We start from the raw sequence: 26,818 nt of genomic DNA, 5'->3' as shown, positions 1-26,818 counted from the left end.
TGACCAAGAATCAATAAACAAATCCTTGTTATCGAAAGATAATGTCTTGTTAACTTTATCCTGTGTTAATGCACGGAATAGTGTTGTGCTTATAGTATTATTAAGAATAAACATAATTCGTCATAGTTTTAGTAAATATAACAATAACTTTTAGGTCTGAGCCTCAGGTTTCTGTTTTGTTCTGTTATGGGTTTTTAACATTAAATAAAACAAATTAGCACATATTAGGATATTTATAAAAGGAACCTCAAACAATTAAACTAGAAAAATACAAAACTAAAATATATTAAACTAAATCTTATCATTAACTTAAATGTGGGCGCCAAAAGGAATTTGGTTTATCCTACCAAACAATATGTGGTAACGTTTACCACATAAACAAATTTGTTAATTTATCATTCAATAATGAACATCTAATTTGAGGGCGTTTCCCAAAGCTAAAAAGGAAGAAAACATTTCAGATATGTTCGAAAAAACATACCCCTCAACACACATATTTCCAAAATAATTCAAAATTATACATCACACAAGATACAATTTATGTCTTTAAAGTGTCGAAAACACGGCAATCACCGCCCGTGCCTCTCGTTTTCTCCCTACCCTCATCCTATTATAGTTCTTAATAGTCAAGTAGGCGAGCAGCCTTATTGACACACGGCGTTGCCTTCTATGTGTCTAAGGCATGTCAGATTCTTCATCATGGTTTTCCTTTATCACACGAGCGTGTGTTAAAATATGCGCACATAGAAAGAACATTGTTGCACAGCCTGCGACATTAGGGATGACAGTCGCACGTTGAAACCACTTGGCCTTGTTGCTAAGTGCTTTCTTAAAGGTATTGTGACGTCTAAATTGTTTCGAGTCACGGAAAGGGAATTATAATTAGATTTGTAATCTATTGGCTTATACTGATGGGTGGACTATCCTCTTATAAAAGTAACTACAGAACCATTTCAAAGTAATTGCGTATCGGCTTATTAATTCCTGACTACATCACTTCTCACGCGAATTATCCTTATACTATTCATACATTATACTTTGTATGAATAGTACAATGTCATATTTATTTTCAACCTCGGGTATAAAACCTGTCTAGTAAATTAATTTAAAATATCCTGACCATAGTTGCACGCGTATTTACGCATTCTTGTTCTGTCTTAATAACGAGATATTGAAGGCTTTGCTTCTATATAATAGATTTTTAATTAAAGCAATCACCGAGCTCCAGTATTGAATTAACTTGTTAATTAATTAAATTAAACAAATTGATTATTTGTACAGTTAAACGTTTAAGTCGTTTGCATGAAAAAAAGCTAGTAGCTTACATGTAAGTGGTTTTAATTCCTAGTAGTAAAAAGTGGAATGGATTAAATCGAATTTGAATAGGAAAAATTAAATTAAATATATGTAAATTGTAACTATCACCAAAGAGGTCGAAACGAACACACTTATGAACGTCAAAAGATGTTTTTATCATTGAACTCAAAATAACTATATTCGTATAGGTACCCAAGTACACTTATGAACGATAAAAGATGTTAAATTGATTCTAAATTTACATTTACAAGTTCGCAAGTCAAGGCCGTAGAGCGAAGCGAAGCGAACCCAAGATATTACTATGTAGTGATGTCTGTCTAGTGATAATGAATTAAAAGTAATTCCACTTTACGAGTTGCATTCACTTATTTTCTTACATATATTTATTTATAACAAACAACTTAACCAATTTCCTATTGACACTGGAAGGAACTAGCGTTTAAGATACAGGCTAGGCCTAGTTTAAACGCTAGTGCTCATAGATGTATATTAAGTTTAAGGTTAACTAAAATGAATATTGTATCTCAACGTTTCGTCGCCTATTGTATGTTTACAACCTTTAGAATGTATGTACAAAATGTAATGTTTTTTGAGTCAAATAAAGTAATTTTTAATTTTAATATCAGAGCGCCTTTTTCCCGAAGGGGTATTCAGAGACCACGGATCTCCACTTGCTACGGTCCTGACATACCCCTCTCTCTTCATCCACTTCTTCATGCATACTCGACGGTTATGGGTACTTTAAACTTGTCCTTTTTTAGTACCTCTTGGATTTGGTCCAGGTATGAACGATATGGCCTACCCAAATCACCGCTTCTCATTCATATGAGAAGGACAACAACGGATGACCGTTCTACCAAAACACCCAAGCATTCCCTTCCGCGTCCTTGTTATTACGTCGTATTTATTTTCTTATACCGGTGATAAAAAGTAGTCTCTACCTCGCAAGAGACACTATTTTGATTTCGACTTTTTGTTTTATTCACTCTCGCTTAGGGAAACAACTATTTTATAAAACATTTTTTTTAAAACTACTTCAAATCCTCTTACTACATTGGTATAATAATTTGGCTTTATTTGAAGTTTTAATTTTTCTTTTATAATTTTGGATGTGGTTTTCAAATTTTAACGTCTATCTTAGCTACTCTTTACGGTTACTATTCTCAACTCTTATGATTTGAAAGTGACTGTCTGACGTCTTTCTGAGCACAATGAACGTATACTCTCAGTCTCGCAGTCTCAAAAGCTTGTCAAGCCTAGAAGACATATGTGCTTTTTTGTCAGGCTTTCTGAAATACCTATTCCAATTGAACAAATGCAGAAATGGCCTATGAGCATAATTAGTTACAAGGCATGGTGCATGCGCCCAGAAAAGCTGCATCATATTGCTTTAAAGTTTAAATGTATAACGCCATCTGGGTACAATCAAAAGTAAACTTTTCAATCACATTTCAGAAAAAATAATATAGACATAAAATATTGATAATATTAAGAAAAACACTTTTTGAACGGATTAAAACTATGTATTATTATGAATTATTTACATAATTCTACATTTTAATTTTTTTACCGACGTTTCGCATGCTTTTCAGTGCATTAATCCGTTCAAAAAGTGTTTTTCTTAATGTGTAAAATCTATTTCAACAACAAAAGACAATACTATTGATAATATTAGTTTTTCTTTACCTCATCTCATAAAACAAACAAAGGGTTATTTTAAAACGTTTAGTAGGAAAAAAAGGCTTTATATATACTTAAAATCGTATAATATCAATACTGACGTCCTAAAATAATTTAACCTAATTTAAGTACATCAAGTAGTTGGTTCGTCACGACTCCGGCGCAGTTTCTGTCTTCGTCTCCTTTGTTTTTAATGCTGCTTTCTGCTCTTCGCCACAATATTCTGAAACCAATTAAATATATTTCAGGAACATGTTAACATAATCAAAATGCCTTAAAATTAAGCCATATTAAAGTGTAGATGTATTAAATAAATAAGTTTTGGGTATTAAATTACATAAATATATTTTTTTTGTTTTATTATTAAAATCTCTAATATCATCGAATGTTGTACTGTATATTGTACTTTTTAGGTATTTGCGTATTAATAACATAAAACAGGAAAAATTTATCTAAAAAAATATTACTTAATAAAATTTGATTAGGAATAAAGGGAACTCACGTATTTTACTAGACTCCCATCCTATGTACTCTCCCGTCCGTTGGTTCTCAGCCTGCAGCCAATCGTGTAATGGCCGGAAGTACTCCAATAGTCCGTCAGCTCGCATCGCGCGTTGACCTGTCAAAGCCTCCATCGCATCTGGCCATGGACGTGATGATCCCATTTTCAGCATGTTTCTGGTACATGAAAGTATTGTTGATAATTTAGTAACGGATTGTAATAACTTAATTAAACATATTTTAAATCAAATTATATGATATGAGGAACATATAATATACGAAGTTCCACCCCTGATCCATTCCAATAAAATTGCTTTTTAAATACAATAAGAAATATATTAGTATTTTAGTCTAAAGTGATTTTTAAGGCAGTCTAATGATAGTATCTGCTTAGCGGTGGAAGCGATACGCAGGGATACCACCTTACACGTTGTTTACTTACGATAATGCATTCCCAGCGGCAACACTTTGGTAAATGTCACAATCGACTAGTTTCTTTGTTAAATCTTCTGGAACGTATTCACCTGCGATTTGACATAAAGCACGATGGAACTGGAACTGCACGATGAATGATACATAGTATCTAAAACAAAGATATTGATTAATGACAGTATATGGTATCTGTATACAACTTTTTGTTTTGAATAATCCAATATATATGAGTCCAGCGTGAGAATCTGACCTGAAACTTCGCCATTGATTTGTATTTAACGCAAAACTTTTACATGAGTCACGACATAGTACATATTTTTTCGTATGCTACTAACAATAGGTTTTAGTTATTGTTTAGATGCCCATATTACTGATGGGATCAATTTTGAAATATTCTTTGATTAAGAAAACACTTTTTAAACTTATAATTATTTACATAATTTTAAATTTAAATAATTATAAGTGTATAATATTAATACATAGCTTCAATCCGTTTAAAAAGTGTTTTCTTAATGTGTAAAAGCTATGTTAACAAAATACAATACTATATTCTTTGATACCACGATTTTTGATAAATTTAAATGTTTATTTTATTTAATATGTTTTGAAGATCAATATAGAAAATTGTAGGTCACCTGGCATATTCCACATCCGCAGATACATGGTACTTGGCAGCAGCATCAAAGTCATCTTCTGTCCTCGTAACAGGAGGCTCTACACCTTGCAGTTCCTCCCTTAACCTCCAATAATGGCAGTTGTAGTCATCCGGAGTGGTGGCACCGCGGAACACACCGTATCGAAAGAGGTCCAATGTGTATGCAAACGGTAGGAACACTATTTTGTCAATACCCTGGAATTTGTAAAATTCAAATCAAGGAAAAACACCTCTTGTATAGCAATCAAGCTTTACAATAATGTATTTACCAAAAACATAAAAGATATAACGGTTTAATGTCCTAATTTTGGAAAATATATAATATTTGAAGATTATTTGCGTGAAACAGTATAATTAATATTAATGTGATAATACAATTTTAATAAGGTGATCATGATGTGATAAAATGATATAAGAATTGACTATAATAATATGACTCATAAAATATTTAAAATTCCTTTTAAGACCAATTAGCACGCCATGGTGTAGCAGAATATGCGAATGTTATTAAATTGTACATAACATTTTTGTACCAAATTCTTGCAAATAAATTATTATTATTATTAAAAATGTGTGAGTTATTAGTTGTAATTAAACTGCATTTAATTTTATTCGTATATTATCTTATGGGACCATAATACAACATATTTTAATTATTTGATGAAAACTTAACTTAAATTTCGATGTAGACTATGACCGCAAAACGTGTTTTTTATGAAAGATAAAGTATTAAACAAAACGTCCGTTTTAATTTTGTCTATGAAACTAATACAGTATTGTAAAAATATAGCAATTTATTTACAAAATATAAAAAATAAGGTTTTCGTTAAGAATTAAGATCATAATTTTTTACCAGGCATATTCATTACCCGGGCATTGGTTAAATTGTAAATACATTAAAAATATTTACATATTCGTATTGCCTACCATTTTATACAGTTGATTGATTTCAGTTTGTTCATCTTCTGCATCACCGCTGGTCAAGCCAACACGACGTAAATGCTTGGGTGATGAAACAGATAGCGCAATTGTGTCCCCAACCGCCTCGTGGAAACCTATAACGGAAAATATGTTATTCAATGTCTGCGATATTACGATTTGCAATTTTATTACCCTAATATATGCCTACCTAACCTATGTACGTGCGTGTGAGGATTGTGCCGAGGTGTGATATTTGGAGTAATAAATCGGACGGTATTTATTGTTAACCAATTCTTTTATTTGCATTAACAATGAAATCTTGATGATTCTGTTAAAAAATATATGCTATAGGTTTTTATTTAAAGATGATACTCTATTTACATTCATACAATAACTATGACCTATAATTTCTTCGTGAAAGTTTTGTTGAAATATTAGTTACAACGCAATCGTCAACTTCACCTGGATTAGCACCTCCCCTGAACACAACCGGAATGTCCTTATATTGCAAGTAATATTGTACATGGCCCATTTCGTGGTGAACGGTTTTAAAATACTCTTTGCTCACGGCTGTACACATTTTGATCCTGTCAAAATAAATTACAATTACCTGGGTTTGCTCCATCTCGGAAAACGACCGGTTGATCTTTATATTGTAGGAAGTATTGTACGTGTCCCATTTCGTGGTGTGTTGTTTGGAAATACTCATAGTCAATTGTCGAACACTGTTTGATCCTTTAAAAGCCAGACATGTTACGGGAAAAATTTTGAAAACATAAAAATCACCACCACCGTAGATAAAAAACCAAGCTAACATCTTGCATGAATTTAATATTATTGAAATAATTTTGAACGCCACTATTACGTAAAAGAAAAAATAAATATATTTTTTACACATAATAAAAAGGATGTTTGGTAAAAAGAGAGAGAGTATTAGCTCCATAACTAGGATTCCCTGTGTCGTGGGCAGCTAGTCCCTTCCGTTTGACATATAAATACTTACTACTTGACGTAATAATTTCTACATAACAATTAAAATTTTATAATTTAACTACTATTGCACAATAACAGATATACATAGAATACTTTCCGTTTCAGCATAGGACCGCTAATGCTCGTAGTTTATAAGGATAGAAGAAAATGTGGTTGTATTAGTATCTACATTATCAATAAAAAACAATCTGTTAAAGAAGCGTTTGAATAAAAATATACCAGCTCATATGAGATTTTATCAACATACCTGAAATCCTCTCCATCATAGAAGTCCCAAGCAGACGCATGACATACAATTTCTCTATCAGTTGGCTTTTCAATTATTGAGTTTTTCCAGAATTTCTCGGGCATCGCAGTAAGGTTTAAGGACCTAAAGAACTCATCAGACATACGGAACATCTTTAACGATGTGTAGTTCTGGTCTTGCATGGCTTGTGTTATGTCAACTTCTTTTTTATCAGGGTATGGCCGAGTAAATGACTCAATATTATTCCATGTTTGCGCCCACATGTTACCTGAGAAGGGAAGAATTCAGGTCTAATTTTCTAAAACGCAATCAGCTGTATATCACTTATTTATTTCAATTAGAAAATAATGCTGAAACACAAATTTTTGGAACTACTGAATCGAATTAATAAATTGAGTTTGTTTTGGAAAATTTAATAATCGAAAAAGCTAAATGGACTAACATTAACATTGTAATAAACCGTAGTAGTAACAAGAAATCCTAAAGAACATCTTCCCTTTAAGATTTTGTTATTATAAATTATGATTTATGGGTTAAGAGGTGTATAACGTAATGATAAAAAAAAACAATTCGAAAAATAAAATGAAACTGAATTATACGAAGTAATAAAGATAAATGCACAAGAGATGGGGCAAGCTAGCCCGGAAAGAGTGGTCAAAAGTAGGGGCCTATTTGAGAAAACAATCTGGCCATAAAGCTGATTTGCTAAAGAAACATTTTATTTTCTTTTACAATTATATCTGTTATTTATGTTGTACGGTCAGTGAATAAAGGCTTGATAGAAGATAAGATAAAGACTTACCTAAAAGATGTGCGGGTATAGGACCTCTCGCTGATACAACTTCTTCACCATACTTGTCTCTCAACCGTTTCCTTACATAGGCGTGTAACTGTTGGTACAGCGGTTTAACGTTTTCCCATATTTTGGCTAGTTGCTGTTCAAAGTCTGGTACTTCGTATTCAGATTGCCACCATTCAGCGACATCATCAAAATCTTGAATATATGATAGATATATTATGTACTGAAGTTATATATTATAGTACAGAGTACAACAACAAACATAAACAAAAAAACCGTGGCACTAAAATTTTGCGAGATCTTGTTTCGTAAGCATTTGTTTTTTCTAAAAGGCAAGTAGGTACTCAGCCTTCTGCATCTTACACGCTGTCGACTTATTTAGGTATAAGATTATGCCTTTTTCCTCGCGACCTTTTTGAGAACTAAAGTCACACGCTGAAGTAAACAATAGCTTAAAAAACCGTTACTGTACTAATTTACCTTACTTAATTAATCTCACGTAATCATAAATTGAATCGACAAAGAAGTTCAAGTATATATATGACATATCAACTACATTAGAACAAAGCAATGAACGGTGGTAAACTAGACATAAAATTAAATCTAATCTAGAGTAAACAAATTCTTACTGTTTAGTTTAGCTGCCTCGTTGTCCAACTGCACGTATTCGGTGAAGTTTTGACGCGCTCGTGCGCCGGCTGCCTTGTGCCATTCAACCCAGTAGTATTTCAATTCTTCGGGATCTTGGCTCTTTGCAAAGATTTCAGTTAGATCTGGAATATATAATTTCAATCAATTAATACGGGTTACATTAAAAAGTGAAGAACAACGAAAAGCCAAACTTAAATAATCAACAATTTGCTGGTTGAAAAATAATCAGTGACACAGCCGTAATAAAACATAACATAAGCAAGGTACAATAGAAAGTTTCTATACCAAATTTGAATTCATGTCATTACATTTAACTGCGTCTGTCAATACATCTAAGAAAAAGCTAAGGGAGATCATTCTAGTGAGACATATACAACATTACTTTAAATGTGTGTGCATTGCAAAATAGACGTAAAGACAAAGCAAAACTGACGCTTTTACAAATCCAAGAGGTCTTAATTATGTCTCAGGAAGTTTAATCGTAAGCTTAAACGTAATAAACTCACAGAGGTACGCCTTACCAGGTTCTAAAGATAGATCGCATTTTGTTTCATTCTTATACGCGCAGATCTTGGCCGTGGCATAGTTCGACTCCATTCCTGATATGGAGAGCATGAGCTGCTTATATTTATCATTCGGTAACGCGGCTACACCAAGTTGACTGTACTTTTTGAACATTCGACGTAAGGAGAAGTCTTGGAAATCTTGCCATCTGTACATCTTAGTTTCTTCCCAAGCCAGTTTTTCTTGTTGTGATATTTCCAATTGAACTTGTATCTGTAATTTTAATTAATTTTATACCAACTAGTTTTAACCGACAAGATGCGGTCGTAAAAATTCATTCTAAATATAGACTGGATTGCAATGTAACCTTTTAAAACTTTGTATGCAATATATATAAAGATACAGAGAAAATTAAGAGTATATAATTTACTTGCTATTTCTTGCATCACCTTTCAGGTGGTACTACATTAACACAGATTTTTTAAATAATATAATCAATGTAAGCAATCATTACGTGGTTAAAGGCTTTGAATAAAAACAAATCAGAAGTCGGAAAGAATAAGAATCGGATAATGCAAATAACGAAAAATATCTAGTATCGAATGATGACCTTATAACAACAGTATAGATATATTTTTAACTCAAAAACATTTTAAAATGCAATTTTTACTATTTGCTTTGTGATAAAACTTCTATGTTATTATTAGAGTAGTACACATAGGTCTTTGGCAAATTTGCCATTAATTTCCGAGGTCCCTTCAAACGTCATTGTTAAGAAATCATCATCACAAGAGATTTCATCAAACAAGGTTACTTAATCGCCAGAGTATGTAAGACCCGATTTCATATAGCCATCGAAATCGCTCGCATCGCTATCTTTATTTTTTGTACTACATATTTTAGAGCTTGCTCAGGGTTTTGGATAGAATGTCAGTGTCATCTAGGTTGCGATAATAGTCATAATAACGTCATAATTATAAAATTTAAACTTTGATACAGTGAATTCCAATTGAGACACTAATTGGAAAAGAAATTCCTTTTACAGAGTAACCCTGCTAAAGCTTTATGGTTTACTATGGTCAAAATTGCTATACCCGATTATCTTCGTTCTCCTTAGTAATATTAGATGTGTAAGCCCATTCGGCAAGCGCTGCACGGTTCTTCCTGATGCCAGCCATCTTGTCTAGATGCATGATGTACTCTCTCCCTTCCTGTTCGGAAGCCTCAAGGTCTGGGTCGCGGCCTTGCGTGGCCACTACGAACACGGCCACGATGGCCGCCAGCAGCACCGCACCACCCCCTATTTTCAACATTGTCTGAAAATATTCAGCATGGAATATAGTTCAATACTTATTTCCGTTAACCTTTAGAGTTATGTTTAAACGTATAGTCACAAACAATATGTTTTTTTAGAATTCACAAGCAGGAGGCTGCGACACGTTTTGGGAAGTGATTAAAAACCGTGACAGAGTAATGTTGTGGTGAAACAGACACAAATGAATTGGAGACTTACAGAATATTAAATATGTACTATGTTTTTAACGACATAACCCTATCATAGCCCATAATATCGTGACGAGTTAATCTCTGTTTACAATTACATAGTATACACTGGCACAGGTACATTAAAATAAATATAATATGTTACTAACAAAAATATAAAAAGCGTATGTCAATGTCAATATCTGGCGTTTAAATTGACATAATGATAATTGACTTGTTGAATGCCTAAGAAAAAGGCCTCCTCATAAAGAAGGTTCCGTCACATGAAAAAAATCAATGGCGCTACAGCCTTTTAAGATCTGGGCCTCATATTTCTGTATCTGTTTCACGATCATTTGTTAATCTAATAGATAAGTAGGTGATCAGCCTTCTGTGCTTGACGCACGCGTACTAAGGCAAGTCGGTTTCTTCAGGACGTTTTCCTCCACCGTTCGAGCGAATGTTAAATGCGCATATAGAAAGAAAGTCCATTGGTGCACAGCCAGGGATCAAACCTACGACCTCAGGAATGGGAGTCGCACGCTGAAACCACTAGGCCAACACTGCTCCGTCACATCAAGTCGACTATAATATCTTGTTGATGTAATAATTCTTTTTAAACAATACATTTTTAATCAAAATATTAATGTGCGTACTAAATCAAATGTCTTTTGGTCGAAAAGACTCTTCTTAAATTACGACCGGACAATCGTAGTTTAGGTTAATACAAAGTGCCAAAGGAATAAAGTACTTATAATATACAAAATCAGCGACGTGCGACGAAGCAGAACGACGTCTCAAAGACAGTCTAATAATGTTATATCATTGTACTTGTTAAACTGCTCTTCCTCTTCAAAGACTTAGCAAATAACTTAACGATAATATTGTTTAGTTTTTGTGTACGATAATTCAGCCCCAATAATTCAGATAAAACCGCCCAAAGACATTTTTATTCAATATGTACTGCACGTTTTTATTATACTCAGAGGATTTGTAATCGTGTTCGGTTTAATTCAAAACGTCCACAAAACGCTGATCAAATTTCCCATACGAAAATGTATTGTTGCTATTCTACGTTCGTAAGAATGACAATAAATACCGCAACAAAACGATTTTTCCGCTTATGAAGAAAATAATTTTGTGGTTTTCGTTGAAATGGAAACTTACGTATTGTTAATTGTTTTTGACGCAAAATGCATAAATCATATATATCTATCTTGTATACGTTCTAACTTACCCAAATAATTTTTAAATTATGTTAAATTTAGTATGAGACAAATATAGTTACATTTGAGCAAGATTCAATTCAAAATCATTTATTCATTTAGGTATAGTATTGTCTTTTGTTAACATACCTTTTACACATTGAAATAAAACACTTTTTTACCGGATTGAAGCTATGTATTATTATAAACTTATAATTATTTTACATAATTTTAAAATTTTCCGACGTTTCGCGTGCTTTACTGCGAGCGTGCTCACGGTGACAAGTTTAGCTACAATCCGGTAAAAAAGTGTTTTCTTTCATTTAAGTGCTAAATGCTTCTAATTTTACATTTACTGCCAGTTCTCAAATCAAGGGCGTAGAACGGACGTAATGAACTGGCAGAAGGAGTTTTTTTGTTTTACAAAATATTTTTAACGAACTGCAACTGTTGTTACACCATGTTCCACAAAACATCAAAATAAAAATCAAAGATGTTTCCTCTATCAGAAGTAGGCATGGTGAAATAGGAGCACTTACATTCTCGTAGGATCAACACGCAAATACATATTCAAAATTACTAACATCATCCCATACACGAACTTAAGTCCGACCAGTCACCACAAGTAGCACCTATTCACGAGTATGAGCCATCGGCACCCCCACCATATTTTAGGGAGAGAGACAACCCGACGAGCATGGACGCCGCCACAAGCAATGACATTCCGACGATCCTTGATATGTGAACTTGGCAACATAAATACTTTTACTGAACTACTTTGATACCATATGGATCACGGTTTGCCCCCACTTTACATTAAAACAGTCGGGGATGTTGACAATCGCTCACAACGTTGATTCAATCGCGTTACCTGCTTATACTGGAGCAAATCATGTTCAATTTTTAAACTTCTTAAACATAACCCTTGACTAAAAGAATTAATTAATTTGTTTATTAAGAAGAAATAAAATATAAATTAGAATATAATACGACGTGTCCCAGAAAAAATCACAAAGAAGTTAAACTATATGATGTTATATTCATATTTCTATTATGTATAAGTTAACCGCGCGAATTCAATGTCGCCTCTTGATCGAAGTGTCAACATCTAAAATAGATAGAAATTTAAAAATAATTTCAGCAACAGCTCGAGTTACAACTAATTCCTTTGCTAGGCTTTTTACCTTGCATTATTTAGCAGTTTAGTAGACGAATATTTAAGACCTTCTGCATCTAGATATGATATATGCATATGATATGATGATGGCATTTATGAGTTGTTTTCGTAACCGTTATCGAATGAGGTTTGGCCGGTTTCGTCGCATCCATAGATATAAAAAATATTATTAGCCAATAGCTTTCTGGTAACGATAAATTCCAAATTTTTTCTTCGGTACGATTCATTGTTTTAGAAAATGAAAAATTTAAACTTAAACTAACCTTCCTAAAATGTACTAGACGTAGAATTACGCCAGCTCTATTGAATCTATTCGCATTGTTTTGTATTTGTTTCTTGGACGAAAAACTAAAGTTTAATGAGAAAAAAATGACAGTTTTTTTTAATGAAGACACAAATATAACACCTTTATTGATAAAAATTTAATCATTATTATGATGTACTACACGGTGTAGAGGGTGTAATTCAAACTTAACTATACCTATAAATACGTAAAATCTATACAAAAGCTATCTGACGCCGCACTCTTCAACCTGTCATATCAGATCGTACAAAAAAGCTTGATGTTTTTTTACGTTAAAATATTAAAGTGTAATGACCTCTTTACTTCGAGTCAAGATGAAATATGATGCAACTGATTTACATCTTGCCATAAAATACATTTTAAAATTAATGTCATTAGAGCGAGGAACGTGTAATTATTATCTGGAAATCTAATATGCCGTTTTCCGCCCATAGGAGATAACAATAAACGGATGGGATTATCTTTTACAGTGGAATATATAATTACATTAATAGTGTGTTGATGAGTAAATATATGCATACTTAAGGGGATTACCACGCCTATTTATTTCTTAATAAATAATACATTTAAATTATTATCCTGCTCATTATTATGTAATTAAGCTAGGCAACATGTTAGTATCAAACGATGTATCAATCGAGCGTATATTCTATATTGTTATTAATTAACGTAGATATTTATAGTCAACGTTATTACTTCTACGAGTTAAAAGTTGTATGAAGAGAATTTGCGCGTTATCTCGTACGAATTCTACATGCGATTGCATTGCCTAAAATATATTATTTTGTTTCCATGCTGCCCCGTGCTTGTTTAGTCATATGACCCTAATTTCGTGCTAATTTGTCATTATTTAGATATATACGATCCGAAATCGTCAACGTATCCCTAATGGCACCTTTGGAGGTGAAAAATCCTCTGGCGCTACAACCCTTCTTGGTGTTAGATTTCTGTTCCGTAATACATTTTTTAAATAGGCATTTACATGTACTCAGCCTTATGTACCTGCGTTTGACCACACACCGTCAACTTATTGTTAAATGCGCACATTGATTGATGGTTCATGGGTGCATAGCCGGGCTGCGAATCTGCGACCTCAGCGATAAAAGTCGCACGCTAAAGCCACTTGGCCAATACTGCTCTAATATCCATCTAAATAGCGTGTTAATTACTTTAGACAAATTGATTATAAATCTGCATATATTCAAGAAATTGTCATTACAATTTCTCGTTTCGTTACAGATGACAGGAGTGAGCAATTTCAGCAAATAACAAAGACTAGCCTTTAACATTTTGTTATGGATACAGCCTACGAACGATACAGCGGTTGATAAAATTAACTAATTAAAAATATTATTGTATAGATCTTCAACTTACTAACGATTATATAATTCCTTAATAGGATTTATCATTATGTTGGATACACGATTATATACTCTCCGTGCTTAGGGAGAAGCCTTCTGCCCTATGTTTTAAAACTTAACGTAATAAATTAATAGATAACATTTAGTATAAGCAAGGAACTCCACGCTGAACGCATTGGATAGTTATTTAGTTATTTAAGGCTTATAAGTACCTAATAACGGAAACACCGCAATATTTAATTCATCTGTTTTATATTATTGCAAATTAAATAGCTATACCGTAGCAAATAAAGCAAGAAAATGTGTTGATTGATTAAGGATCTAATGTGGTGATAAGCATAGAAATCGTAATAAAACTACTTAATTAAATACCGGGTACTGAGTAGTTCGCTTATTTACGTTCCAGTTATTAAAAAAAAAACATTAAGAATGTTATTTTTGAAATAACTGATAGATACATTAAAATTCGAGATAATATGAGATTTTAGATTAGTTTAAATTATCTTAAGTGTTTTTTACCTATCTATATATATGTATGGATAAACTTATAACGTAACAAGCAGTAATATTGGTAATAAAATCACTTAAGGGGAAAATGTATTTAAGACCGTGGATATTAATTTCGTGCGAACGCCGTCGCAGTCATTAAATATATTTTATTATTATTTAGTAGAATATTATTCTTTATATGGTATGATTTTCCTGGACAACAAGGTTAATATGGTATTAGGCCTTCCATTACACAATGAATACATAATGTGCCAGAAATAATATTTTTGGTATATATATTATACCACTGACACAAATATAAATGAGGTTCTAGGGAATCGATAAATTATACGTATTCAACAGTCTATTATTATTAATAATTGAATATTGCATCATTATTAATTAAAGATTTTTAATTTATATCTACGATCTAGATTTTTTTAATGTGTTAAATCTCGATTTCTCGTTGATTCAGTCATACATACGTCTTTAAAGTCGTGACAATTTTTATCTTCTCGCATATGACCCGGATATGACATAGACAAACACAACATCCTTGTTTTTATTAATTTTAATCATCTTCAATAGATCAATACTTATTTATAGAAACATTTAATTCAACTAAACTTAATTTACTCCTATTTTGAAAATTATAATTATCTTCCATTGTTTTAAGTTACTCTAAAGTCTTGCTTGCTAGTAATTATAGGGGCGTGAGAAAATGTCTCTTACAAGTTCAAATTAATTCCTTTAAATAGGTTCTGTCCGCGACTAGGGGCAATTTAAAAATAAAATAAAACCTACTTCTGTATAATAGTTAGTAGCATCTGCGGTCTAAAGAAAACATAGGAGCTTTAAAATAAGGTTATATATGACTGTCAAATATAAAATAAAATGGAAATATTTAAATTACTATGATTCAAGTAAATATACTACGCAAATGTTTTATTAAAGTAGTTCACAGTTGAGCTGTTTACGAATATCCTAAATTGCACGATAATTATATAAAAATAAGCTTTAATTATGAATAAATGAAACAAAGAATATATTTTGGTAAAAAAGAATTCCAAGTAAACAATAAACGAATCGATTTATAAAACACTGTTCCGTCAAATATAAAAATGACATACCTCAGCTTTCCGGTAATTGTTTAAAAAATTTGAATTAAGAACTGTTTGAATCTTTATGAACGGCCAGTCGCCGCCGCCTTCGGCCGGCTGATGACTGAACAGCCTCGACGTATGCACAGCTGACCATACGCTCACTCGAAAAACCTAACTGCAAGCGAACCTCTATGTAAAACAACCTTTTAACGCTCCCTCAAGGTTCCAATTCAAATAGCGCATGCGACCGCGAATTATCGTCGTTTTGTTTCAAATTACTAATACGTGGATAGAATTCTTGACATTCGCATTTTCACTGTTTCGCCATGACCTATATACTGGCATTTAAATGTTCTGATATTTCTTGATCTTTTTATTTATCATCTGTATATGAATTAATAACACGTGCGTCTGATAAGGATCACGAAAATTATCTTCAAGGGACAGTAATTAAAAAGAAATTAGCGTACATTCTACAAGTACGTGCATATAGCTCAGTGTGTATCACGTTTGCAATTTGTTGGTGTTACAAGCGTTGACTCACCGGTACAACGGTATCACTCCGCTCTCGACTATATTATGGAAATTGTGTACGGTCAACAAATAAAGTTGTCGCCTAAAAGAGCTAGACTCGAGAAAAGATAAATAGAGAGATTATTTTTTTATACTTCGTTACATACAATAGCAGAGCAGTGTTGGCCTAGTGGCTCTAGCGTGCGAGTCTCAACTCTGAGGTCGAAGGTTCGATCCCCGGCTGTGCACCAATCTCTCTATATGCGCATTCAATATTAGCTCGAACGGTGAAGGAAGACATCGCGAGGAACCCGACTTGCCTTAGACCCAAAAAGGTGACGGCGTGCGTCAGACACAGAAGGCTGTCACCTACTTGCCTATTCCATTAACGAATGATCATGCAACAGATGCAGAAACCTGAGACCCAGAGCTAAAAAGGTTGAAGCGCCATTGATTATTCTTATTATTACATTACAAATAGAATCAAGTACTATAAATTATTAGTACAACGGGCGGCCTTATATAACATAAGGAATATAACTTTAAAAACAAATACTAAGATTTAAGTCCATGAAGTGCATAGCCAAATCAACAAAGTTACAACAAGTAACATCTAAAATCGAATCTTACGGTTCTCGAATTACAATGCAATTCAATAGAATACATGAATTACAAAAGTTATGATTGAGCAGGCTAGGATATGGTTAAGAAGTTTATGTAGAAGACTTTTGTCAGTTAAGTATTTTGCCTTCAAAAATCACACACTATAAATACTATCTTATACCACTTACACTATTTTACAACATTATAGATTTTCCTCTAGATTCATATTTCAAATCTACATTAGATCTGAAGGCGTAGGGGGAGATTCACAAACGAGACTAGCATGAACTACGATCCCCGGATGTCAAAACCTTCCCGGGAGTCACAGACGCCTCGTATAATCTCTAAATCTAAGGGTAAGTCTAACTCTTCAGTACATTCATGGTTCGACATTCATGAGATGTAGTAAGTAGAATTTCGTTGAAAGTCTTTTTTATGGATAACCTCGGCACACTATCAAATGATGGTGTTTTGGTAACCCGTACGGTGCCATACTGGAGACGTTATAACGCAACTAATAGGAAATTTCTATCGTAATTGGCATAGATCGGCAAATTGCATCATTTGTTTGTGATACATTTAAAAAAACAATCATAATTGAAAAAATAATTTTGTCAGAAACTTCTTTGCTAACACTCTTTTGTCAGGTATGCATCTATCAACTTATTATAAAAGGTGTGCTGACCGGTTTAAGAATACCGAATAAAAATAATTCTTATATGATAATTTTAACAGACAGCCAGTTCTACTGTTTTTTTTTACAAAACAATTATTAAAGCTCTTAACACGTAGGCACACAGTGCCGGTACTTTGTATTCCCAACAGTTTTGTAGACCCGACGTTTCTTTATACAATTTCAATATTCTCTCAATATCCGTAGCGCCGATGCGCATCTTGAAATGGAGCGGTCAAAAACCCCACGTTAAAACTGGGATCACAATCGCCATAAGCAGAGCTTAGTACAAAGGTCGAATATAGGCTTTCAATTTCATTGATATAGTTCGTGGTAACAACGAACTACCAACTATAAACAAGAACGTACGAATTCTTAAAAAGCCGGCAACACACTCGCGAGCCCTTTCGCCCTTTGAGTGTCCGTCGGTGGCGGTATTACTGGACCCTGAAGATGAGAATGTAAATAATAAACTTGCTGCACAAACTCAGACTGTTTATAATTTTAGATCTGTTGATTGATTATTTAAACAATTATAATTACTTGATTATTTAAACAATTATAAAAAACTTTATTGAAACACTTTTTATCCGTAAAGTTTCACTTATAGTTTATGGAAGTAATATAGGAAGTATAGGAAGAAATGTATCCATATAACTTTTTATGTCTATTTATTGTTGAAGTATAGGCCCCGCCGTTAGAGTCTTGCGAGTTGTGATGGATATTAAGATAGCATAGGTTCAAAGGATTGACAGTTATAGGTGAATGTACTCTAGAGGTCAACGAACCGTAGATTAACTTATACTAATAAATTTATTTAGGTCTTAAATGTTAGTATCATAGGCTTAATAAATAGAACAACGGAAGTTAAATTTTAATATAGTAACACAATTTTAACGTTATTACAATGTTTGTTGGCTTTTCCGTAATAATAAAACGCTACAAGTATACCTGATTCTGTATTTGCATTTTTAGTAGAAAACATATTAACAAGCACCAAATTCTAACGGCAATTTGACTCCACCTAAAATTTAGTTAACGTGAAGATCAGTGCCATCTGTCGTAGTAGTCGTTAAACTATGGACAACTTTTAGAATTCGTGAGTTCGTTTACACAAATTCGATGTAATATAAAATAATTAACAGTTTTGTAAAATTAATAACAAATAATTTTCATTATAAAACCTGCAACCATTACTAATATTTTAAGTTTTAAAGTATAGATAACATTAGAGGATGTTGGTTTTTGTACATTAAACAAAAGTATGATGCAAGTTTCATCGACAAATTAAACTGTGCTAGTTTAGATATATTTCGGTAGATGGCGCTTCCGTACATTTCCTTGAGGATAATATATACACATTAAAAAAAGTATGGATTATTAAATGATAGAACATATCACGACCGTCCATAAATTATAATCAATTACGTCATATAATTTCACATATTGAGCTCTACTCTGTAATGCAATTTACATAAGTAAACAATACTACATTATTTATCATGCGACTGATTGAAGGAAGCTTGAAGCAGTGAAAGAGCTTCATCTTCTTTATCTTCGATCATCCTTCAGTCATCGTGAATAATAAAATAATATAATTTATAGGAAATAAACAATGTGTGTGGTTTTTCAGGTAACAAAACAATTATTATCTCTTAATAAACGAAGCAAATTTAATTTCACAGTACACTTAAGTCAATTATAGATTAAAACTTTTAATTACTTATTAGAGAAAATTTTCAACAGTGTACCGTATGGTATCATCAAATTGTTTTAAAGTGTATTTTATATATCCTATAAACCGACAGGCATGCTCAATAATCCGGGTGATCTATTTATGAGCACGAACACTATTTTCTCCATAACACCCAGTCTTAACAGACTTACCAAATTTTTGAATTTTAAAGCTTCAATTGTTTTATGCAAGACATAAAGTCTTATTTGTGATATGAGTGTTTCAGTAAAAAACATGGAATATCATAATATTTAAATATCAAGATAAAGATTTTCTATAAAATCGTAGAGTTCTGGACTAAGGGCAGAGTCGAGACTTAGAGAACTACCATATTCTCATTGTAATTCGGTTTGGAGAACATTAAAAACTCCTTTGTTGGCTCCTATTGTATTATTCAAAACAATTTCAACATATAGACAATACTCCCTAAAAGGCCGGTAACGCACCCACTAAAATGAGTGTCCATTTTGGGTAGCCCGTAGGCTCGTTTACTTTAAAAAATGATGATATGGTCACAAACCTCTTTTCAATTTGCGCTACTTTGGTCTATGGCAAATATTTTTGAGGGAAGATATTTTGCCGAACATCTATATAAAATATTATATCTACGTCACAATAAATCGTAAATAATTAGAGGTACGTGACTGTAAAAGTGGTCGTTGCGATACAAAGGATTGTACGATTGAAAATTGTCCGCCGCTTTCAACGAGAACGTTATTTTCATAACAATAGACGATTGCGTGTCTATCCGTTTAAAGTTAATAGGTTTTCTCGTATCTTTTATCTTAAATGGCGGATTTAAAATGTATAATTATTACTAACTAGCACTATTATGGTTTAAGAATGCATCGATTAACATTGTAGGGTTACCGGTTACGCTACTTAGAATTCGTAATGAATCAAGAGTAAATTGAATTTACTTTAGATTTCTTAACATTAAATGTCGTATACGTTACATACATTAAGTAAGGCATTTAATTCTATAGACAGGCTTCATCGTTTTATCAAGAATTTCAGATTTTATCAAGAATATTATTCAGAATCTATCATTGAGATATAATGGAAGACTCGTAGTACGGTAGTTTTCGAATAATTATCAAAATTAAAAAAAGCTCTCTTACGCCTTATTTTGATGTAAATATATAAATAGAACAATTGTCTTTGGTAGCGTGTAAAAGTTTTAATGCGATTAAGTATATTTCAAATATAGCAAACAAGCTCTAGTTTATTTTTGTGTAACTCTATCTTGATTAAAGTCTGGTAAGTCTTTGCGTAGACGTATCAATCAATTACGAAGAAACCTAACCTTTTATTACGGCCGCGTCTTTCTTATCTGTGCGCAAATATAACCCAGTTGCAATTTTATTATCTATAGTCACTGAAATGTCACAACTTTATGTCGAATATTTTACATAATAAAACACACAATCAACAAAGAGAAAACAGTAATTGTATTATTTCAAAACGAAATCAATACAACAACAAGGTTCTACAGTACATGTCGGATTGTGGTTGGGAAATCGTTTGCGAATTGCGAGTGTTATTCGATAACTATTGCAACTCTAGAATTTATGGTATTCCTAGTCTGTTAACTGGCGAATCTCTTTAAGTTCATTTCTTAATTAACGTGTTGAAACGCATTAGTGAAGATATTAATGCGCTGGGAATCGATTCATTACGTGTGGGCCTAGTATTTACATATTAAAACTTCGTGGCATTACAGTATAAAAAGTGAACATAATTAAATTAAAAGGAGGGCAACTGGCGGCCTTCTCGTTTTCGAGCGATAAATTAGATAAGGTAGGCAAGAAGTGCGAAAATACATATTACACATAGTAATTAAGACAAGACTAAACAGGAACAAAAAAACAATCACACAATCAAACTAAACTAAAAAAGGATATATGAAAAATATAAAGGAAGGAATTTACATGGCAATTTTTTTTAATTAACTTGTATAATAAATTAAAAAAAAATTATCATAATTACAATATAGGATAGACTGCAGTAAATACATATAAATATGTTGCGAAATATTTTTTAAAGGAAAATAAAAAACATTATGGACTTACCAAATTATTCCTGTCAACCCATAAAAAAAGACTTTCTATAAGTTTATGCATTGTATTAGTTCATGTAGAATAATATGAATTATGAATGACTACAGTGTTAATGACAGATTCTAAATTCAAATGTAATATTTTGTTAATTTTCAATTGTAACAGTATTTATGGCCAGACTTAGTATACCATATATAAGGTTTATGTATGACGAAATAACCCTAATGGTATTCTTCGAATACTGTGGGACGTGGTCTCCGGTTCATATTCCCAGTGAATCAAATTAAACAAAAATACGCCGTTACGACTTAGCCGAGGTATATTTAATTTTGCAGCCCTTACTTTCAATACATAACCCGGGTAAGCACGCAAAGCTGACGGTCTTCTAATCTCATGATACGTAACCCTCGTGTGCTATTGCAGAATTAGAGCCATGGAATAGAGTGTGTGTACTTGTGAATTATGAATGAATGCTTTCATTCATGGCCAATGTCAATAGAAATAAGCCGCCGTGCCGAGTTGGCCTGGAAGACATTATCTACGTTGCACCCGTGCGGTCTGGCTGGTATTAAATAAACCCGAGTAGTACTATCACAGCTCGCCCTTGAAGTAACGGCTTGGCGGTTTTCACAAAGTAATTACACATATTGTTTCCTCTTCACGTGTAGTTGGAAGTATAGTCATATTCACGCAAGGATTATTATGATCGCGTGTTTTGCTCATTTATATTGTACGGTTGAGATGTTGACGGAAAATATTGTATATTATTAACCGACATCAAAAAAGTATTTGAGCGATGTATATTTTTTAAACGAGAGTATTGGCATAGTTGCTTCTGCGTGTGACTCTCATCCCTGAGGTTCGATCTCTGGCTGTGCATTAGTAGACTTTTACTTTTTATGTGCGCATTTAATATTGACGTGTCTTAGACCCAAATAGTCTACTACGTGTGACAAGCACAGGAGGCTGAAAACATGCCTTTTATATTAAAAATGATCATTAAATAGATTCAGAAATCTGAGGCCCAGACCTAAACAGGTTGTAGCGCCACTTAATACTTTTATTTTTTTATATTTTTCAAACACGTCTCACTAATAAATTTCAACGTAACACACACACACGCTACATTTTCATATTTTTCAATATTTAAATAGCTACAAAACCATATTTTTATTGCTAATGCGACACGATACATAACTTGTAAAATCATAAAATATTTGTTGTCTATGTAATTTCAAATATATCTCTTTTTTAATACTTTTATGGATTACATTCGTAATGTCGCTAATTATATTACTTTAAACTTATTAATTTGGTTAGACGCTTATTAGTTTTAACAATATTGTTTTATTTATGTGTTACCAAATTAAATATCAAACATATATTTTGTTTATAAATAAGAAACTACCTCCGGTAAAATGTATTCTGCATTCAAAATTTGTTTACCGTTTAACTTATTCAATAAATATATGTAAGGATCAACCCCGTACAAAGAACATAAATAATTCTATTGCAGTAAGAGCAAAGTTCGTAGGTAGTAGAGTCCCGTGGGACGCGGAAGGTACAGATGTGGTTACAGTTGATGCCCTCATACATTATACATTAGCGGAAATTGTCTCGAGGAACGTTTAGTTAACAAATAGGAACAGAGAGGAATATAGAGATAGGGCTTAACGGTTAACGTCGTATTTATCAGGGTTCTTTTCATAAATGTGCTAAGTTTCTCTGCTAAGGTTCGCCAAATTAATGTAATATGCGTGAGTAGGTACTGGTCTATAACTATATTAACCATATCTTCCCCACAGTAATCACTTAGAGAGGTTTTCTCTATAATACATTATTAACAACGGCTTAGGTCATATGCTAAAGCAACTACGAGGTTGTTAGTAAGAATAACAGTTTCTGCCTGAGCATATTATTAATAGTCATGTTATCAGAAAATTATATTTACGCAACAACGATAAGAAAAAGAAGAGCTTAATATATATAATTACAATATGAAATTGACAAATAATGTGCAAATTTAAATTTCTAATGTACGATGTGTTATTGTAAAAAAGTTATTTGTTTTTAACACTTTACCATGTAAGAATTTATACTTACGTAGTAAATTATAATTTATAAATTCATACTTTAAGCTTTCATTTTTCATTAGAATGGTTCATTATCCCTGATTAACATAGTCTATATATCTGACATATTTAAAAAAAATCTAGTTGTAAACATGCTTGTCTATAGTTAATCTATTTATTTTAAATTTAAAAAAAGAATGTCCCGTCGCATACTAATCTGTAGTAAATCAATCTATATTTTTAATTTTTTTTAATGTCTAGTGCGGACAGGCCGGACAGTGCTTAAAGTAAATCGATGTATTTTTTTTCTATAAGAACTTCACAGTATATATTACTAACGTCTATAGTATTTCAGAGACGTGGTATCTAATCTGAATACCATGTTACTTATGAGGTGAGGGCGATCGAAATCAGGTCAAAGGACAATCATTCAATTGAAGGTGTCTGCAATTTTGGTCCTTTCTTCCGTATGTGGGAATAATTGAACTAACTGTAACTGTAATCCTTTGTACATTTTCTGTTACTTAAAAAAAATAATTCCAATAGTATTACAATTGTTTCGTGTACTGAACAAAATACAGTAACAATTTAAATTTAAATAATGATTACCATCATACGCGACTGAGTTATTGTTAAACAAAAAAATATGTTACTATACAAATAACATTTGATTTTTTATTTTAGAATGTACTGTCATGAATGAACTCGGTAAATGCTGTTTTTTGATCATATAGTGTAATATAAATAATTGAGTTTGTCTAGGATCACAGAAACAGAAAGTAAAAAAAATCTACTAAACGAGAAAACTGCAACAACTACGTTTTTATAAATAACTGGCCGAGTACATATGCGAATTTTTATTATTATCATAAGTGGCCGTTTCGAAAGCTTTAATGAATGTACATACATACACGAATATATGGAAAGTATTTATTTAGATATACATATTTATCATAGAAATCATGGGTAACAGATAGTATAATTAAAAAAGACGAATAACAATATCATTGGAGTGAATTGTGGTTTAAATATAGCCATTTTTATGAATTTTCATGTCAATATAAAATATAGGTAGTCACGTATTATATGTTTGTAAACCAAAAGACAGAGAATTATTCTATTGTAGTTATGAACACGTTATATTTTTGTAAAATGTATGCTATACCGATTGATTATTTTTTAATAAGTCGTAATAAAAAATAATTAAAAACACGTACATCCTACAATCGTACATTAAATTATCTCGAATAGTAAGCTAATAAGTATAATTCCAATATCTAAAACAGATGTAACTAAGCTACGAAAGACATTGTTCGATTAATTATCATCTGATATTAGCCGTAATTTTAGCTTCCTATTATTTATTTATTTTTTACTGTGTGAATGTTATCCTTGAGCAAAGTAAGAAACTTTTATTGTAAAGTATTTGTTAAGGGCCGCAGTTTTCCTAACCTTCATAAGTGAATAAAGCGTTTACAATAGATTCTTTGTACATCTTAGCCTTTATACTTTCAACGTGATTAAATTGCAAATTAGTCACAGTATATAAAAACGCGATAGTATAATTTAACGTCTTCACAATTAATTTAACCTTGGGTAAAAGTTGACAAAAGTTAGTAAGTAACGAACTTTCGGTTATATTCCAAACGGGCGGGAACCATCTTTACCTTGATTTTAGACATGTCGCTTGGCCCAATTATATTGGCGACGTCATGAGCATGAACACAATACGAATACGAAATTTATACCGAGACACAACACAACACGAGTTGCCGAGGGAACAGCCGGGTCGCGACTGAGTGACAAATGCTTCAACATAGGAAAGCTCAGACTTGAATTGATTAATAGCGGAGACAAAACCGAGCTATTGCTAAATTGACGAAAAACGAGTTAATCGAGGGTCCTTAAATCGCTTTGTTATCGTTGATAAATGCCGGCGAAGTTTTAATTGATATGTAACCGTCTTAGTTTTATCTACGGCAGTAGATACGAACACTGTTAAATCTTACTTGGGTTAGTTTATACTGAATATTCTGTAAGGTTTGCCTCTACAGTTGCCCTTCAATTGTTAATGAGCTTCTCTCAGCCCATGTATTATGGGGAGAACAATGCAAGCCCTGGGCCTCGGCGGTTTGATGACCAATTTTCCAAGTGCAACAATACAATCAGCTTGTTCAGGTAATGAGGTTCAAAATAGACTTATATTCGCATTTTTGTACCATTCGTTTTAATTTACATAATAATATTAATAAAAAAATTATAGATCTCCCAAGGTTTTGCGTGCATCGTTCGAGGTCACAGATAGACTGATGTTTTAAATTGAATAATAATACTTGAGACGATATTATAAGCAAGAAAATATCAGATTTACAATACATTACCAAAGCATGTTTTTTTTAAGGGAAATTTCTGCCGTGTCATTTTCTATTGAAAGTGGGAAATGGACCTTCTGGACCCGAACCCGAAACAATTATTGTTTAACCTGGAACCATCTTGCTTAGACATCTGCGTCCCAGGGGTCATTTTAAATAGCAATATTTATTGTATAGAACCTTAAATACGCTTTAGACTTGTAAATTTACTTTTTTTATCATAATTAGTTCCCCGATATTTTGCTTCCTTGTTTTAAAAACAGATTAATTTTTTTTTTGTTATTTGCTAACAATTAAAATACTAATATTAATCAAGATAATAAAAGTTTTGTGAAGCGAAATATCATCATAGGTCTGTCCGTTCTTTTGGTGCTCAAAATTAGAAAGAGCATAACATAGACATAGAGCAGTGTTGGCCTAGTGGCTTCTGCATGCGACTCTCATCCCTGAGGTCGTAGGTTAGATCCCCGGCTGTCCACCAATGGATTTTCTTTCTATGTGCGCTTTTAAGCTCGAACGGTGAAGGAAAACATCGTGAGAAAACCGGCTTGTCTTAGACCCAAAAAGTCGACGGCGTGCGTCAGGCACAGAAGGCTGATCGCCTACTTGCCTATTTGATTGACACATGATCATGAAACAGATAGAGAATCTGTGACCCAGACCTAAAAAGATTGTAGCGTCATTAATTTTTTTTTATAACAAAGACATTATAATTAGTTTAAATAAAATAGAGTTAAGATTTAGTCCGCAAACGGATAGGATCGCTCCAATTTCACTTCACATTGATAGTCGAAAACGGTCTGAACAATTATAACGATAACGTTCTTTTGTTTCTTTTGCTATTCAATTATTTGATATCATTTGTCAGCTATATATATCGTCAGCTATTAAACGAATAATATTTAATTTATCCTTTCGGCTTAAACTATAGATATATTTATAATGAAAGTCTTTAAGACTATTATGTTT

General features: G+C 32.5%; 1 protein-coding gene across 4 annotated transcripts; it reads right to left on the bottom strand.

The window, feature by feature from the left end:
- Positions 1 to 3,066: 3,066 nt before the first annotated feature.
- LOC123715605 (angiotensin-converting enzyme-like) lies at positions 3,067 to 25,270 on the bottom strand. Of its 4 annotated transcripts, none has more exons than XM_045670903.1 (12): positions 25,145 to 25,270; positions 9,795 to 10,016; positions 8,718 to 8,973; positions 8,175 to 8,318; positions 7,549 to 7,740; positions 6,747 to 7,014; positions 6,117 to 6,241; positions 5,513 to 5,640; positions 4,566 to 4,780; positions 3,941 to 4,081; positions 3,500 to 3,675; positions 3,067 to 3,220 (listed from the first exon to the last, which is right to left on the bottom strand). In XM_045670903.1, the coding sequence occupies exons 1-12, from the start codon at positions 25,157 to 25,159 to the stop codon at positions 3,147 to 3,149; spliced, it is 1,956 nt and encodes a 651-aa protein (XP_045526859.1). In that variant the 5' UTR covers positions 25,160 to 25,270; the 3' UTR covers positions 3,067 to 3,146. The 4 variants fall into 4 exon arrangements, with proteins under 4 accessions (XP_045526859.1, XP_045526774.1, XP_045526940.1 ...); XM_045670818.1 differs by lacking the exon at positions 6,117 to 6,241 and adding an exon at positions 5,969 to 6,093; XM_045670984.1 differs by lacking the exons at positions 6,117 to 6,241; positions 25,145 to 25,270 and adding exons at positions 5,969 to 6,093; positions 15,849 to 16,007.
- Between the last annotated feature and the right edge of the window lie 1,548 nt (positions 25,271 to 26,818).

Source organism: Pieris brassicae, chromosome 1, assembly GCF_905147105.1.
Source record: "Pieris brassicae chromosome 1, ilPieBrab1.1, whole genome shotgun sequence".
Classification (NCBI taxonomy): Eukaryota; Metazoa; Arthropoda; class Insecta; order Lepidoptera; family Pieridae; genus Pieris; species Pieris brassicae.
The sequence above is the reverse complement of the archived record's forward strand: the minus strand, read 5'-3'. Positions and strand labels throughout refer to the sequence as shown.

Excerpts from the sequence above, each read along its gene's own strand:
- LOC123715605 (XM_045670903.1), bottom strand. Across the intron at positions 7,741-8,174 it reads CGAGGCAGCTAAACTAAACA|ATTTTGATGATGTCGCTGAA; the intron begins GTAAGAATTTGT and ends CATATATTCAAG. Across the intron at positions 3,676-3,940 it reads GCCGCTGGGAATGCATTATC|AAACATGCTGAAAATGGGAT; the intron begins GTAAGTAAACAA and ends TTCATGTACCAG.